A 16,420-nucleotide genomic window follows, 5' to 3' on the forward strand; every position below is an offset into this window, starting at 1 on the left:
AGCACAAAACCGGCCGGGAAAGCCCCCCCCCCCCCGGCGCCTTTTATTCACTGAAACCCAGCCTGAAATACTGTGGTTGCCTAGCAACAGCCACTGAGGGAATCCCTTGCGTAAAAACTACAGGTGCTCCTTTTATCATTTTTGGATTTTTTTAAGCCCCCAATGTTGTTGTTGGGGTTTTTTAGACTTCACCTTTGTCTGCAAACCTGGGGCTCTTTTCAGGTTTGTAGAAAGACCTGTCTTGCCCGTTCACAGGTCCAGTCACTAGATTTAAGCATCCAAAAATTTCCCAACTTCACTATTAGAATATAAGATTAATTAAGAGCAAGTTATGTCAGAATAAGAAGGTGAAACTTCTGTGAAAACAAAAGTCACATAACTGAGCAGGTTTGTAGCTATACAAACTCCTCAGCTGAGGAAAGGGGACAGGGTGTTGGGAAAGGGACTGCAAATGAAATAATTTCTTTCCCTATTTTAAAATGCATAGGTATTTTTTCCCTGTGTTTTTATTGGTATTCAGAGGACTTGGGTTGAAAAAGCAAGATAAAGTGTGCAGGAGTACATAAGTAACATGGTGAATATGTAAATAAACACAACATAAGAGACTGTGGAGTGTATTTATTCCATACTCGGTAAGCTTTAAGTTATCATTTCTAAGATGTTTACTGCAGAATGCAAAATTTAATCTCCTTAACCTTTCTCTTATACTGTTTTTAAATTCTGTCATGATTGGTAAGGATAAGTAATTTTTTAAAGGATTTTGAAGATTTAGAGGTTTGTTGGAGAAGTGAGGGATGCAAGACGATGCAGAGGGAAGAAGGACTAAAGGAAGGAGGGGCCAGATTGCCCCCTGTGCACTGCGCCTCCTTTCCCAGCCATAACATGCTTCATCCATGGATCCCACAACCAAGAAGACTGGAAACTTGGGGGGGAAACCCGAATTAAAAAGAGAGACTTGCAGCAGTTCAAAATCCCCACCAAATGATTGTGTGTGTGTGTGCGTGTGCATGTGCGTGCAACTGCAGACCAGCAGCAGTGCTGGAAGTTCTAGGGAGGTTCAGATCTCTGTTCGGAACTGCAGTGTTGTGTCTGCCATTTTCCTCTTATAATCTTCATCAAATTTCTCATTCTGAGCTACAGTGAAGTAATTCTTCCAGTCACCAGCAATTCCTAGTAGAAGATGAAAGGTTATCAATCAGACAAATGGACTCTCTAGAAGGACTTTTTAAAAACGGGATTGCAAGCTTGATCAGTATACACATTTTATATTTAGTTGATTAACCATTTTGGTGACCACATGTTTATTTTATCTGGGATATTTTACGCCTGATGTGTCACTGTAATTTGGAACAAAATAGCCATTAAACCTTCCACCAATCTGAATAAGCAGCTGTACTGAGATTTTGATGCTAAGCACATTTTGTGTAAAAGACAGATGATTAATGAACTAATATGCTTTAATCAGTTGACAACCCAATTTTTTTTAAAAAACCCAATGAAGAACGGCCAGGGAGAACTGAGCAAGTCTACCTTTGCGCATGAATGGGGAGATGCTTTGATCCATCACAGCAGCTGGTGCCATCCTGTAGTTTGTAGCAGGATTGTCCTTCATCATATCAAAGGAAGTATTGCAGACAATCTTGTCCACAACTGAGTCTGGCAGGTCCTTTCCCAAAAAATGCACGACCTTCTTAATCTCACGCTTCAGATCCTACGGAAAGGATATTACAATGACATCAGTATAGTTTAGCCAGCCCCGTAGCCAGAAATTTTGGGTTGGTGGGCCATGGGGGGAGCGGCGCCCCCTCTTGAAAACAATTTCCAAGCAGGGACTGCCCACATAATCACCACTTGGAGTTCAGGGAAGGCATGTGGCTGCCCCTCTCCCTCCCTTTCTGTCAATCAGTGGAGGGCCCTTTTAATGTCACGGGAGGGGGAGGGAGGCAGCAGCTGCTGTGGGGCGTGCTTCGCATTTGAGGGGGCAGAGCCCCGAAATGCCCCACCATAGCTACAGGCCTGTGTTTAGCTCAGCATAAATTACCATCTTCCCCTGTCCCATAAGGCAACAACTTTTCCTTTTTGCCAAGTTTTGCTGTCTACATAGAAGCCAAAATAAAGAGGTTTCCATGGACTCTGTGCTGGGTCTGATCCAGCGGGACACTCCCTAGGGGCATTCTCTAGAAGAGCCGCCTGATCATGAGACACACACAGAGAGACAGTAGCCTTCAGAGCCACCACCGCCCTCTTGCCTCTTTCATGTCCTCATAGAACAGGTACAGCAGGGGCTGGTCGTTCCTCTTCTCCCACCAGCTTGACACGTGGTCATACCAGGAGCCAAAAGCTACTAGACTTAGAAAAAATGAAACAAGATGATATAGTAAGGTTGAAAGATGGCAAACAGTAAAAGCAAAGAAATAAAATGACATGTAATGGTACAGGAGCCTGATAGCTACAGGAGCCAGCTGGGAAGTCCTCATTTCAGGTCTCCTCATAGCCTGGATCAAATAACACCCAACAAAAATACACACAATATTGAAGCAACACAAAGTCCAAATTGTTCAGCTGTGTTCAGACCCAGCTTTGTAATGGAGGCGACCATCAGCAGATCAAACCCTGAATCAGGTTTGAGCTCGGTATTTACTAATCTATCACCTTTTTAATAGAAAAGGGGTGTAGGAAAGACGGTCACGCGGTGCCACCCTGAGGGGAGCCAATCAGCACTGAACACGCTTTGCTTTTGCTTGGAATTTTCCCAGCAGCCCCCCCCCCCGCCCCGAATTCAACCCAGCTCTCACTGCTCTAAAAATGGTACATGCATCTTCATCCACTGCTAATCCAATGTATAGACCTGACCCAGTGATATACTTTCCCATTCCCCGTTCTTTCACTCGAGGAAGAAACACTCTCTGAATAATAAAGGCATGTTGCCCCAGAGAATACGACTGGGTTTCACTATGTTTCCTGTAAAAAGTGTAAAGCTCTGGTTGCGCACAATTGCGCAACTGGTGTCCAGACTCACTTTTACCCGCCATGAATTTCTCCAGGTACTCATCCCAGGTGCCGGGTTCTGGGTGCAGCTTGTTCATCAAGTCAAAATGGTAAAAGGATACAGCTACATCCTTTGCATTGCGAGCCACGTAGATTGTCTTCCTCAGAGGGGAAAAAATAATGAATCAGGTTGTTCTGGTGATTTTACATGCTAGATAAGTCCAGTCTGAGAGCTCAGCTTTTGGCACTGGGGCCCATTCAAGGTTCTGGCAACAACAACAATGAAACATTCCATGCAAGGCAACGTTCATAACCTTTCAGGTGGGGCAGCCGTGTGGGTCTGAAGCAGCAGAACACATTTAGAGTCTAGGGGGGCACCTTTAAGACCAACAAAGGTTTATTTATTTATTTTGTGTGCAGGCACACTTTTTCAAATATATTGAAATGGAAGGTAGAGTTCAAACTTATAACTGTCTATAAGTTTAAACTGTACCCTTCCTTCCAATGTATTTGAAAAAAAATTGCATGTAGACTCTAAGGGCACAATCATATGCACAAGTAGCCGTGCCATAGGTGCGAATACCAGGTGGATTTAAAGGGCACGATCAGACATGAACATCTGGGAAGCACCCTGCAGCTGAGCTCAAATAGTACTAGAGAACTGACCTGGCTTGAACACCAGAACAATGGACTACTAGGCTCCTAAAGGACTGGGAGTCCTACCTCGGCCGGTTTGGGTTCTTCTTGCAATCCTCCGGCATCAACGAGGCAGAAATGAAAAGTGCCACATTCTTCCACGTCTGTGACCGAACAACGTACGAAATCGCCCGCCCGCTCCTCACCCCAGCAGAGCTCAAGGACACAGACTACCAGACCATCATGAACCGGCTTAAGGAGCACTTCTCTCCCAAGCCATCGGTCATCACGGCCCGCCATACGTTCTACTCGAGGAACCAAACCGCAACAGAATCCATCTCAGCATTCATCACAGTGCTCCACCGTATCGCCCATCACTGCAAGTGCCATCCAGGATTGGCTAGTCTGTGGCCTACAGGAGGAGCAAATTCAGAAGAAGATCCTCGCCCAGGGTGACCCTGAGTTCAGGGAGACCATGGAGATGGCCCTCGCCACTGAGTAAGCCAAGCAATTCACTACAGAGGTCCGGCGGGGGAAGGGCCTGCCATCATGGCAAAGGCCAGCCATGGCCACCCACCACATGGACAGCCCCGAGGAAGACAAGGATGATGTACTGCGGTTCCAGCACGCCACACGCCACCTGCACCACAACGCCCATCGGCACCACCGTGCGCTGCCAACACCGCCCCATCAACCACATGCGCCAGCTGCGGTGAACCCCATGAGAGGAGATCCTGCCAGTTCCGTGATGCCACATGCAGGAACTGCGGAAAGGCTGGCCACATCGCCCAAGCCTGTCGTGCCAAGGGGAACCAGAGGCGGCCAGATGCAGTTTCCACCTCAACGCACTCCGAAAAGCTCCACACCACATCAGTCCAAGAACAACAGGTACTGCACTTTCGCGTCTGAACCCAGTATATTTCACCGCAGAAGTGGAGTAAAAAACCCCAGGGGGAGTCTGGTAGCAAACGGGTTGCTACAGGCCACGGACAGACATTCCCGTGTCTGATCACTCCAGTGTGTTCTCATGGCGTCGCGATGGTCTGATCAGGCCATCCTGACTCCGTGCCATTGTTTTTTCCCCCTTCTCAGTATGTGCATCATCGCAGACTCCATAGGGAGCCCTCAGTGCGGAGGTGTAATTCATCGATTCTTCGTTTAAGCACACTGGGAACAAACAGCAAAAAACCACGCAGTGGCGGGCTGCCCCCACAGTGTCAAAGGACTGTTTGATCGTGCAACTGTGGGCCAAATTCCTCCATAGGAAATAGCCTCACTCCCCCCCCCACATTATCCCGCATGTGTGACCGCCACCTACATTTGTTCATTACCTTTGGCAGAGAAGCCTCCTGAGTATGACAGAGAACTGTATGGAATGCTCTTGGGCCTGCATTCAGTTCACGTGGGGCGCTTGCCAGAACTTTTAGGCTTCACCCTCACCCCCTGGGAAATGAGCACACCCTAAAGCACACCAGGCATTCAACCCTGATCACCATGCCTGATCTTCTCATTCAGAAACTCCCAAGAAGCTTCTAGTGTATCCGAAGTTTCTAGGAGTATAGTTTGAAAAGCAGTGACATCATCATCATCATCATCATCATCATCATCATAGATTGGATTTATACCCCCGCCCTTCGCTACCTGAAGGAGTCTCAGAGCGGCTTACAAACTCCTTTCCCTTCCCCTTCCCACAACAGACACCCTGGGAGGGAGGTGGGGCTGAGAGAGCTGCCCTTTTAAGGACAGCTCTTGTCAGAACTATAGCTTGCCCAAGGTCATCCAGCAGCAGTGAGTGGAGGAGTGGGGAATCAAACCCGGTTCTCCCAGATTGGAGTCCGCGCACTTAACCACAACACCAAACTGGCTCTCTTAAGTCTTACTTCTTAGATATTTTTTTCAAAAACTTCTGCTTTTGGTTTTTACTTTTATTATCTGTGGTCAAACTTACAACAGATTGTCTCTCAAATTTTTTTTAACTTATTTGTATTACTCTTCCAGATAAATAAACAAAATAAAGGTAATATTCATGCTCTGGACTGGCAAAGCGGCAGCTTCTATGCCATAAACCCAAAACATGCTGGAAAAGGCACCAGAGTGGTTGCTGATGGTGGCACCATCCGAATTGCAAACAGGGAACCTGGAAGAGCCGGGAGTCTCAGCAGGGGTGGACGGGCCGTTGTGGCCACCCGGGACTTTTCCTGGTGGGCCAATGGCCGCCTCCTAGGCTCAGCCAGCCCAGTGGCAAGACAGGTGCTGCCCAGCTGCGTCAAGGCAGCAGTGAGGCTGGCCAGGCAGGCAAGGGGAGGGGGTGCCAGGGAGCAGGGCACCTCCTTGCTGCCAGCGAGTTCTCTCTCTCACTCGGGGGGGGGAGATGGGCTGGGGGACAGGGCCTTTTCCCAGGGCTTTTTTTCCCTTCCAAGTCCACCCCTGGGTCTTGGGGATCTTGTCAAACTCGCAGTTCCTTTTAGCATTTCACAGCTCTTTCACCATAGTAACCAGGAACGGGGGAATGGAAGAACGCGGAGCCAAAACACTTTCACTCCCGAGGGCTTCCACGTGCCAGGCATCTTATCTCTCCTGGGAAGTTTTAGTGGCCTTGCATCTCTTCTTTCTGTGCTGGCTTTTGTCTGACATGCCGGGGGGATGGCATGCCATCCCCCCGGCATGTCAGACAATTTGGCTGGCAGTTACATTTGGTGGGCAAAATCCCAGGGGGTGATTGGTTCTGAACATTTTGGGGCCCTCGCTTGAACTCTGTATATCTATTGCTTTCGTGCCTTTAAGCTCAGTTCTAACACAGCCAAGGTACAGGCTGGATCCTATCAATCTCTCAATAAACTTATCCTTCTTTGAAGTGAATGTTGTTGGGAACTGATTTACCCAGAGGTCTGACAGATCTCTACTATATATACAATGGACTCAAGAGCTCAGTGACCTCTTAGAGAGCACAAATGATGTAGACCTGCAATTCTAGCATATGAAGTACCTTACAAATTCCTTATTAATACTGTCCGATCAAGTACCTAGTCTCTTCAGTGCATAAGGAGAAAAATAAGAAACTGCATAATGTTTTTTTTAATATATCCCTTCTTGGAGTAGGAAACTCAAGCGAAGATTTCCACATTGTTTGGTGATGCCGGACAGCAGCTTAAGTTTCCTGGAGAAGAACTCTGAGTAGTGGACAAAGTGGGGGGAGGGGATCTCTATTGCTCAAAATATATCATGACCAGAGCAGTTGTTGTTCTGCCTGCCCCTCCGAGGGTGTGGCCTGTGTGGTGTGGAGCCTGCGGGGAGAGTAAAGGGGGATGGAAGTCAGTTGCTAACAGTTGTGGGAAAGAGAGGGAGCACAGCCAGAGCGAGAAGAGGGACAGAAAGAAACGGAAAGAAGAAGAGGAGATACGGAGAAACAGAAACAAACTAGATGGAAAGAAATTTTCTATTAGAGGGAAAGGCTAAAGCTTTCAGGACTTTTTGGTTTAGAAAAAAATATGTTAGGGATTATGACAAAGGTTTCTAAATTGTGTGTGGCATTGAGGAAGGGGACAGAGGCTGTGGTCTCACTGGCAGCTTGGCGTGATATGGCACCGCTTCTAATTGTACCCGGTTTAAAGTGTTGTAGAGCATAGCACACCCTGCTGCAGGTTACCCACGCGGACATCCTGTGGTCAAGCATCCACATTACTGCAGCGCCTCGGCCACAGAGTATGCTGCATGGTCATTTTCCAAAATGCATGTGTGCGCATGTGCACTCATGCACGTGCATATGTGCACATGCACATACAGGCAAAAATGCCAGAAAACCCCCCAAACCCTAGCCAATCCATTCTGTGCATGCTCCCACATCTTCAGACATCCAGTCACACGCGATGAATGCACAGGGAACCAAAAACACTTGTGGTGCTTTTTTAACCCAGCCCCAAGTCATCCTAGAACGGGGTGTGTATGCTTGGGGAATGCCTGGCAGATGTGGCTGTGTGATTGCGCCCATTTGATCTGGAAGGGAGGGGTGGCTATGTCGAACTAAACTGCTTGTGTGATGATACCCAGAGAGGACTTTTTTCTTTCCCCATAAAATAAGAACAGAGTCACCCAATTAAGCTTATGGTCAGTATAGTCAGGATAGAAAAACTGAAGAAAGTCATCACACAACACACAGTTAATACACAGAATTTGCTGCCTGCCAAAAGAAGCAGTAAAGGAAACTATCTCAGATGGCTTTAGAAAGGGACTGGACCAATGCATCCGGGACAAGTGCGGGCAAAGGAGACCTCTGTGTTCAGAGGCAGCCTCCTGCTGAGAACCGCTTGCTCAGGATCGACATCTGGGGAGACCTCTTGTCCTCCTGTCCTGCTTGGGGGCTTCCTGGGAACATCCAGTTGTCCGTGGTAGAAAAGAGGACCCTGCAGCACGAGGAGCACGAGATCTGGCCTTGGCCGAGTTTGGCAGTGAGAGATCATTAACATTTGTCGAGTAATCTGGAGTTTTAGTGTTGGATTCATCAATGTTCTGTTTTTTCTTGTTAATTGTTAATCGTAATTGCCTTCACATGATAATTAAATATTTTCAAGCACCCATCACAGTGCTTGCTGGCCCGTCCCTTCCGTGTGTGACTCTGAGGACCGGAGTGTCCCGTTGTCCTTACAAAGGCGCTCTGGGCAGTCAGATGGCTCCTCTCAGAGACTCGCCTTAAAAGCCCAGCAGCCGCCAGCAGCACCTCAGCAATAACCAGACAGCACCTCAGTTGGCCAATGATAAGGTGAGCCCCCTTCCTCGGCTCAGCCTTGGGGGGGTGGGGGTGGCACCCATGGGGGCTTTGAAAGATGGGCTGGGGAGGACAGACAGTCGTGGCAATTTCCACTCTCTCAGGTGAGGGTCAGTGAGAAATAGTCTTGATCCTTTTGAAGTTCAGGGATTCTCTAAAGTCGAACAAGCCAAGTAAGGCTTCTCACCACATACATACAGATATCCAGGACTTTTTCTTTTTTTTTAAGGTGCCAGTACTTTATATATGTCTGGACCAGTTTCCACTGATTCCCCTCAAAAGGTGCTGGTGCTCAGTACCAACCGCATGTGACCACAAATAAAGCCTGCTCAACAATCTGCGACTATTTCCTTCCTGGAGGATGACATTATCAGAAAACAAAACAGTGCGAAGGAGCTACAAAAGCCAAATAAACCGATGCATTTATTTCATAAGACATTTACACCTCGTACCCTTAATCAATACCCAAAGTTTGCAACTAGCAACCTTGGAGCCATCTCCCCCCCCCCTTTGCCAACCATGGAAGGAAAAGAGTTAAACTGGCAAGCAGGAGGTGTGGCAACGGGACATGACAGCAGGGGAGGGGAGGGGAGCTTTGGCCTGCCACCCCAACCCACCCCCACCTGGTTAGAATAGTCCTGGAGGGAGGGGGGGAGGGAGGCTACGGCCTTGCAAATCCGGACCCCTGAGACCATTACCTTGCATTTATTGTCCCAGCAGGACTTGGGCAGTAGGTTTACTGGGAGGTGGGTCTTCACCACTCGAGGAGACGGCATCGAAGCTAATTGTTCTGTGCCTGGTAAGCAAATTGATGCTTAGTTATTAATTAAGTTGTTGTCAGCAAACAAGCTTGCAGGTTGAAATGATGAGCAGAAGAACATGAGATGGAATTTCGCCAGTGTGGCACCAGCCAGTCACATGGGGGGGGGGGGCTTTTTGAACCCGTGAGCACCTTTGGAGTCCTCGCACAGCACTTGGGGCTCAGCCACACCAGGAAAGCCCCATGGAAGTCCTGTGGGGCAAAAGCCCCACCTGGCCCCGCCCACTTCCCAAAAACACCAGGGCAGGTGAGAGCGGCCGTTGTGGTGCACGCGGACACCGTGCTGTGGACCCCTGAGCCGCATCACCCAAGGAAGCATTCTTGCAGCCGGGGCAGGGCGGGTGATTCCCCCGGCCTCTGCAGAAGCTTCTAGACTGGGCTTGCTTGTGGGTCTGCAGAAGCAGTGGGCCAGCAGCTACAGAAAGCCTTTAGCGCCACAGGGGAAGGTGGGGTCAGAAACCAGAAGTCCTGGTTTGCACTGTGATGTTGTTGCTGAGAGTTGCAGTTGGGGGGGGGGGGGGGGAAGGTACTCTTTGGATGGCTCCGTACCCTTGTTTTCAGCAGACCCAACTCACCTATTTTTCGCTTTCAATGTTTCAGATTTTACAAAACGAAAAAGAAAAATGAACTATGTTGATTACAATGTCGGACATTCGCAATTTAACAGCAGAAGAAATCTGATTATAAGGTAAATATTTTAGTACTGTATGTAGTTTGGACTTCAGGCTTGCACAGCCTTGGAAATAACTCGGAAGATGTTACAGCCTTCAGGACTGATTACCACATCACACATCAGTCACTAAAGACCTCGCAGGGGTGGGGTGGGGTGGGGTGGGGGAATTCTCTTTTACAGAACGTCTCCTAATCATTCTGCATGCCATTTTTATTTGCCCCTGGCAGGCCGGCCACCAGTCTCTTCACAAGGGGTCACTCTGAATCCTGTCTCAGTTTATGCCTCTGCAATTTCTTCTTTGGCAGTCTGCAGGGGTGACTGACAGTTGTGCTACTTAAAGGCACAAAACAGTCGGATTTGTGCGAGGGGGTAAACTTCCAGACTGGGAAGAGAGGCACAGAGAGGCCTCTTTGCCAAGGATCAAGCAAGCAAGTCTACAGGCCATTTATCTGCAAGCTGAAGCGCCTGCTGCCTCCTGAGAACGGAGCGATTCCTCCTGAATCTCTGCAATGCAAGTCACTCAGGGATCCTTCTGACGCTTACCTGATGGCATCTTCCCAGGGGCAGCAAATTCCAGCATAGGGACTTTATTGAAAATGGCATCTCGCTTGCATTTCTCAGCATCACCATCGTGCAGAATCATGTCCACAATTTCACACATCCATGTGGTGCCTGGAAGCCAGAAAACCACGTTAGGCTGTCTCTTCCAACAAGCAGTAAAAGGTTCTTGCTCATCTGGGCAAAATATTGCCTGTCGGACTTTCTCCATGCTGGACACATGACTTCCTCTGTTTGGAGGCCCACAGAGGGCTGCGAAGGGCAGGGGTGACCACGTGGATTTCTGAGGCCCCCACCAGGCCTGGGGTGTCCTGGGAGAGGGTGGGCCCTCCAGTAGATCCTGATCTGGGCGCCCACTAGGGGGCTTTGTAGTGCCCTACGCTTAGGGTTGCCAGCTCCGGGTTGGGAAATGCTTGGAGAGTGCTGCTGGGCCCTCCTGGGGAGGAGAGGGACCTCAGCAGGGTGTCGTGCCGTGACCAGAGCCCACCCTCCAGAGCAGCTGTTTTCTCCCATTGGGCTCCTCCCTCAGACTCCGCTCCCCCCACAGGCATCACCTCCCAAGTGCCCAGGAATTTCACAAGCTGGCTTTGGCAGCCCTGCCTGGAGCACCCGCCTGCCGGGGTCCGGACCACTGTCGTCTGGAAAGCCATTCCAGGCGGCCAGCCGTGTGGGTCTGAAGCAGGAAAACAAATCTAGAGTCCCGTCGGGCACCTTTAAGACCAGCAAAGGTTTAATCAAGGTAGGAGCTTTCGTGTGCAGGCACACATTTTCAAATACACGGGATTGGGAGGTAGGGTTCAAATTTGTAGTCAGGCTGAACAACAAATTTACATGTAACATGATATTTTAAGTTATGCAAAAACAACAGTAAATAACAAGTAAGGTTATAAGGTCAACTGTTGCTTACAGACATCCAAGCAATAAATATGTCAAAACGGGGGATAAGTGTGGAAAGGCATCTTTTCTAATTGTGGGAAGTAAATTGAGATTCATCATTCATCATCTCTCAGGTGTGAACAGCATTTTTAAAAAACAGATGTTGTAGTATGTCAGCAAAACATCCCAATATTCCTTGCTTTACACCGTTTTCTTCAGGGAAACTGTACCAAACACTCCATAAATCTAAGCAGCAACCGCAATCCAGTATTCTAATATACTATTCTGAAAAAGAAATACACTAAGGATGCATAAACCTTCTTGCTGAGAATACATATGTGAGGACTGAATGAGTTAGCATATGAGATAAGAAACCAATATCCTTGTTGAGTCCTGGGGAGGTCTTTGTTCCACGTGTTGTAATTAACCTGTAATTCAGCGATTTCCCTTTCCAGTCTGTTCCTGAAGTTCCTTTGTAATAAAACAGCTACTTTGAGGTCACTCATTGAATGTCCTGGGCGGCTGAAGTGTTCTCCTACAGGTGTCTCAGTCTTGTGATTCCTGATGTCAGATTTGTGTCCATTTATCCTCTGGCATATCCTGTTTGCCCTAGAACCAAAGGGGATTGTGGGCATTTAATGGCATATATAATGTTAGAAGATGAGCAAGTGAATGAGCCTCTGATGGAGTAGATGATGTTGTTAGATCCAGTGATTGTGTTGTCTGGGTGTATCTCGCAGCAAGCTCTGGTCCATGTTCAAATTTGATGTTGTATTATTGTGGGTGAGGAATTGTTTGAGACAGGGGGGTTGTCTGTGCATAAGAAAAGGTTTGGCCCCCAGTACTTGTGAAAGAGAACTGTCATCATCCAGCAGAGGCTGTGAGTCACTGATGCGGCGTTGAGCTGTTTTGAGCTGAGAGATGTTTGTGACCCCTAGAGGCGTTTTATTATTGTCTCTTTTGCGCCTGTCTTGTAAAAGGTTTTCTCTGAGTATCATTCCGGCTTTGTTAATCTGCTAATCTGTTTCCTGACTTCATCAGGTGAATACCTTAGTTCCAAAAAGGTGTATACAATGGATTGTTTGGTATGTATAGGATGGTAGCTGGAGGCATTGTCAGACTCCTGGGCAAGTTATTCTCAACCACACTGTCTTTGGCAGTGAAAGGCTTTAATCAGATAGAAACAAATTCCAGGACTTAATGATTGTTATGTAGTGGGTTGCCACATGGATAAACGACAGACGATGACGTAGTGCATAGCACGCTTTATTAGGTACACAACAAGAACAGGGAACAAACGGCCGGCAGGCCAACTATATACACAACCAGGGGACCACCCCTGGGTCCCATTGGCGGGTTTGAATCTCCCGCCACGGTCCCATTGGTTCCCCCAGTGGAGGGACTAGGATCCTAGTCCCCATTGTTGTCCTGGGCTGAAGCTCAGGCATGTGTGCTGACCTCTGGTGGCGGTCAGTGGACACAACATCCCTCCCCCCATAGTCCGGACCCTCCCCTAGGTGACATAGTCTTTGAGGTATGCTGGGGGTCGTAGTCTTTGAGGTATGCTGGGGGCCGTCGTATCCTCGCGGGTCTTCTGGGGGTCTGAGCTGGTACCTCCGGGGTTACGACCTCCGGGCCTGAATTCGGAAGCGGGGCCGGGGTCTCCACTGCAGCCGCTTCTGGTTCTGGGGTTACGTCCGCGGCTGTCGGGGGCTGGCAATTCTGGAGTGGGTGCTCTGGTGCAGGCAGAGCCTTGGTAGGATCCTCTTCTTGGCCTGCCTGCTGTCTCGGTACTTCCTCGGGTGAGTGGTCGGGAAGCATTCACTGCCTGAGCTGGTCGATATGCCTCCTAAGGACCTGCCCGCATTCTGTGGACACCTCATACATGACGGTGCCCGTGGGTCGGATGATGCAGCCCGCGAGCCACTCCGGACCTCTGCCAAAGTTCCGGGCAAAGACGGGTTCCTCAGGGAAGAACCCGCGCGGCGCTTCCCTCTGCTCGGTGGACTTCCGCTGGTCCGGGGCCCGGTCAGGGTGCAAGCGGTCTAACAAGATCGTAGGCCTCCGGCCCATCAACAACTCGGCGGGGCAGCAGCCGCTTACCGGGTTGAGCGTTGTCCACTGTGCTAGGAGGAACCGGGCGATGCGGAATTCCCAGTCCTCTTCCGAGAGGCGGCTGAGGGCCTCCTTCGCGGTCCAGACCATGCGCTCCGCTTGTCCGTTGGTCGCTGGGTGGAAGGGTGCCGTCCTGATGTGCTGGATCAGGTTGCTGCTGAGGAATTGCTGGAATTCCTCCGAAGTAAACGCCGTCCCGTTGTCCGATACCACAGTGTCTGGCAGGCCATGGATAGCGAAGATCCGTCGGAGGGCGCGGATGGTTGCTTTAGAAGACGTTGCGGAGACTAGGCTGATCTCCAACCACTTGGTGTAGGAATCCACCGTCACCAAGAACAACAGTCCATGGAAGGGTCCGGCAAAGTCTATGTGGAGCCGAGACCACGGGGTGCGGGTGGATTCCCACGAGTGGTGTGGTGCCCCTGGTGGGCTGGGTCGCACGGCTTGGCAGGCTTGGCACCTCTTAACCCAAGCTTCGATCTCTGCGTTGATGCCAGGCCACCAGACGTAGCTTCTGGCGAGGCCCTTCATCCTCACGATGCCCGGGTGGGCCTCGTGCAGGGCCCGCAGGACTCTTTGGCGCAGTGCGCTGGGGACCACGACCCGGTCCCCCCACAGCAGGCAGCCTTTGTGCGCCGACAGTTCGTCCCTGCGGCCCTTGAATGCGGCAAACTCCGGCCCTTCTACCTTCGCAGGCCATCCCCTCACCACCCAGCTCAGCACCCAGGATAAAATGGGGTCACAGGCCGAGCGTCGGGCGACGTCAGCTGCCTGGAGAGGAGCGTCTGGGAGGTCCTCCACCTGGAGGATCTGGTGAACCGGAGCCGGGTCCTCCACGACGTCCGGAAGAGGGAGGCGGCTCAGGGCATCTGCGTGGCCCATGGCTTTCCCCGGCCGGTGCTCTATATGGTAATCATAGGCCGCCAAGAATATGGTCCATCTCAGGACGCGCGGGGAGATGACTTGCGGCATTCTGCGGTCGGGCGCGAACAGGCCGAGGAGCGGGCGGTGGTCGGTAACGATCGTGAAGGGCCAGCCGTAGATGAAGTCGTGGAACTTCTTGACCCCGGCCACGATGGCAAGTCCCTCGCGATCTATCTGGGCGTAGTTCCGCTCAGCCGCAGATAGAGTGCGCGAGTAATACGCGACCGGGACTTCGTGGCCGTCCTGTAGACGATGCACCAGGACAGCCCCGACGCCGTAGGGTGATGCGTCGCAGGCCAGGATCACCGGCAGCGACTCGTCAAAATGGGCCAGGACCGCATTGGAAATCAAAAGTTCCTTAATGTTCCTGAACGCGGTGGCCTGCCGGGGCCCCCATACCCAAGGGGCCTGTTTGTCCAGCAACCGGTGGAGGGGTTCCGCTACCGCCGCCTTGTGGGGCAGAAAGGCGTGGTAGAAATTCAGGATCCCCAGGAACACCTGCAGTTCTACCTTTGATTTCGGCGGGGGTGCTTCCACTATTGCCTTCACCTTCTCCCGGGTTGGGTGGAGGCCCTCTGCGTCCACCGTGAACCCCAAAAAGTCCACTGACGACACCCCAAGGTGGCACTTATCCAATTTCACCTTCAGCCGAGCGTCCTGGAAACGGCTGAGCACGGCGCAGAGGCGAGCGGCGAAGTCGGCGGGCGTGGCGGCGGCGATCAACACATCGTCGAAGAAGGGGGTGACGCCGGGGATCCCTTTCAGAAGAGAGTCCATGAGTTGTTGAAACAGCCCGGGCGCCACGCTTACACTGAAACTTAGTCGCTTTACACGGAATGCCCCCCGGTGTGTTACTATAGTTTGCGCCTCCGCCGTTTACTCATCCACTGGTAACTGCTGGTAAGCTTGGGCGAGATCCAGTTTGCCAAAGATCTTTGCCCCGCCCAAGGTGGCCAGAACGTGGCTAACTACACGGACCGGGTAAGCGTGGTCCTGTAGTTCCTTGTTCAAAGTACATTTATAGTCCGCGCAGATGTGGACTGCCCCGTTGGGTTTATTAACCACGACTATGGGAGTCTCCCGCGCCACGTGGGAGACTGGCTCCAGGATGCCTTGTGCTACTAGGCGATCCAGTTCCGCGTCGATCTTGGGCTTTACCGACAACGGAACCGTCCTGGCTCGCATTCTTACGGGGGCCACCGAGGGGTCTAAGCACGTCACCGGGGGGCCCGTATACCGGCCCAGAGAATCATCGAAAATGGCGGGAAACTCGTGGCAGATTCCCTTGAAGTCCTGGGTCGTGCACGCCTGTACTCCTTCTACAGTGATGCCCAGGGGTTCAAACCAGGCCCGCCCCAGTAAGCTGACGAGGTCGCCTTCGACCACTATTAAGTCCAGGTTCCTTTTAAAGTTCTTAAACTGCACCCGGAAAGTTCCGACTCCTCTGACCGGCACTGGGTTGCGTTGGAAGTCCATAAGCATAATTTGGGCTGGGCGCAATCGGGGTCCCCCCCTTGGGACAGAGGCGTCTCAGGGTTGCCGCAGAGATTATGGAGGCCGCGGAACCTGAATCCACCTCCATCTTACAAGGGGATCCCTCTATCGTGACGGTGGCCATGAACTTGGGGGAGGGAGACTTGCCGGGGAGTTGCAATACCTTCTCCGCTGTCTGGGTGAGGAGGTAGAGGTCCTCGGTGCCGGTGTCCTCCTTGAAGTAGGTCTCCGCCTTAGGGCGAGCTGCTTTGGAGCGGCAGGCCTTTGTGATGTGGCCCGTGCGGCCGCAGTTGTGGCATGTGGCGTTGCGGAACCTGCAGGTTTTGCGGTCGTGCGGGTCCCCGCAGCTGGCACACACGGACGTGCTGGGAAGCTGGCAGCCGGTGCTCGGGTGCGGCACTTGAGTGCGGTGCGGTGCTTGGGTGCGTTGCGGTGCTTGAGTGCGCTGCGGCGTTTGAGTGCGCTGCCGGGCCCCTCCGTAGGCCTGGTGGACGTCCTGATCCTCGGGACCTTCCGGCTCGACCTGGTGAGTCGCGGCAGGGGCGGTGTGCAACCTCTCCCACGCGACAGCTGC

General features: G+C 51.2%; 1 protein-coding gene across 1 annotated transcript in view; it reads right to left on the reverse strand.

Annotated features, from left to right (window-relative positions):
• Positions 1–534: 534 nt before the first annotated feature.
• The window catches only part of SULT1B1 (sulfotransferase family 1B member 1), a 28,726-nt gene continuing 12,840 nt past the window's right edge, over positions 535–16,420 (reverse strand). Inside the window, exons 3-8 of the mRNA XM_015408769.1 lie at positions 10,423–10,551; positions 9,085–9,182; positions 3,020–3,146; positions 2,250–2,344; positions 1,531–1,711; positions 535–1,170 (exon numbers count right to left, since the gene is read on the reverse strand). Coding sequence (XP_015264255.1) covers positions 1,058–1,170; positions 1,531–1,711; positions 2,250–2,344; positions 3,020–3,146; positions 9,085–9,182; positions 10,423–10,551 — 743 coding nt within the window. The 3' untranslated portion in view covers positions 535–1,057. The remainder of the gene's footprint in view (positions 1,171–1,530; positions 1,712–2,249; positions 2,345–3,019; positions 3,147–9,084; positions 9,183–10,422; positions 10,552–16,420) is intronic.

Source organism: Gekko japonicus, unplaced genomic scaffold (genome assembly GCF_001447785.1).
Source record: "Gekko japonicus isolate JY-2015 unplaced genomic scaffold, Gekko_japonicus_V1.1 scaffold2889, whole genome shotgun sequence".
NCBI lineage: Eukaryota > Metazoa > Chordata > Lepidosauria > Squamata > Gekkonidae > Gekko > Gekko japonicus.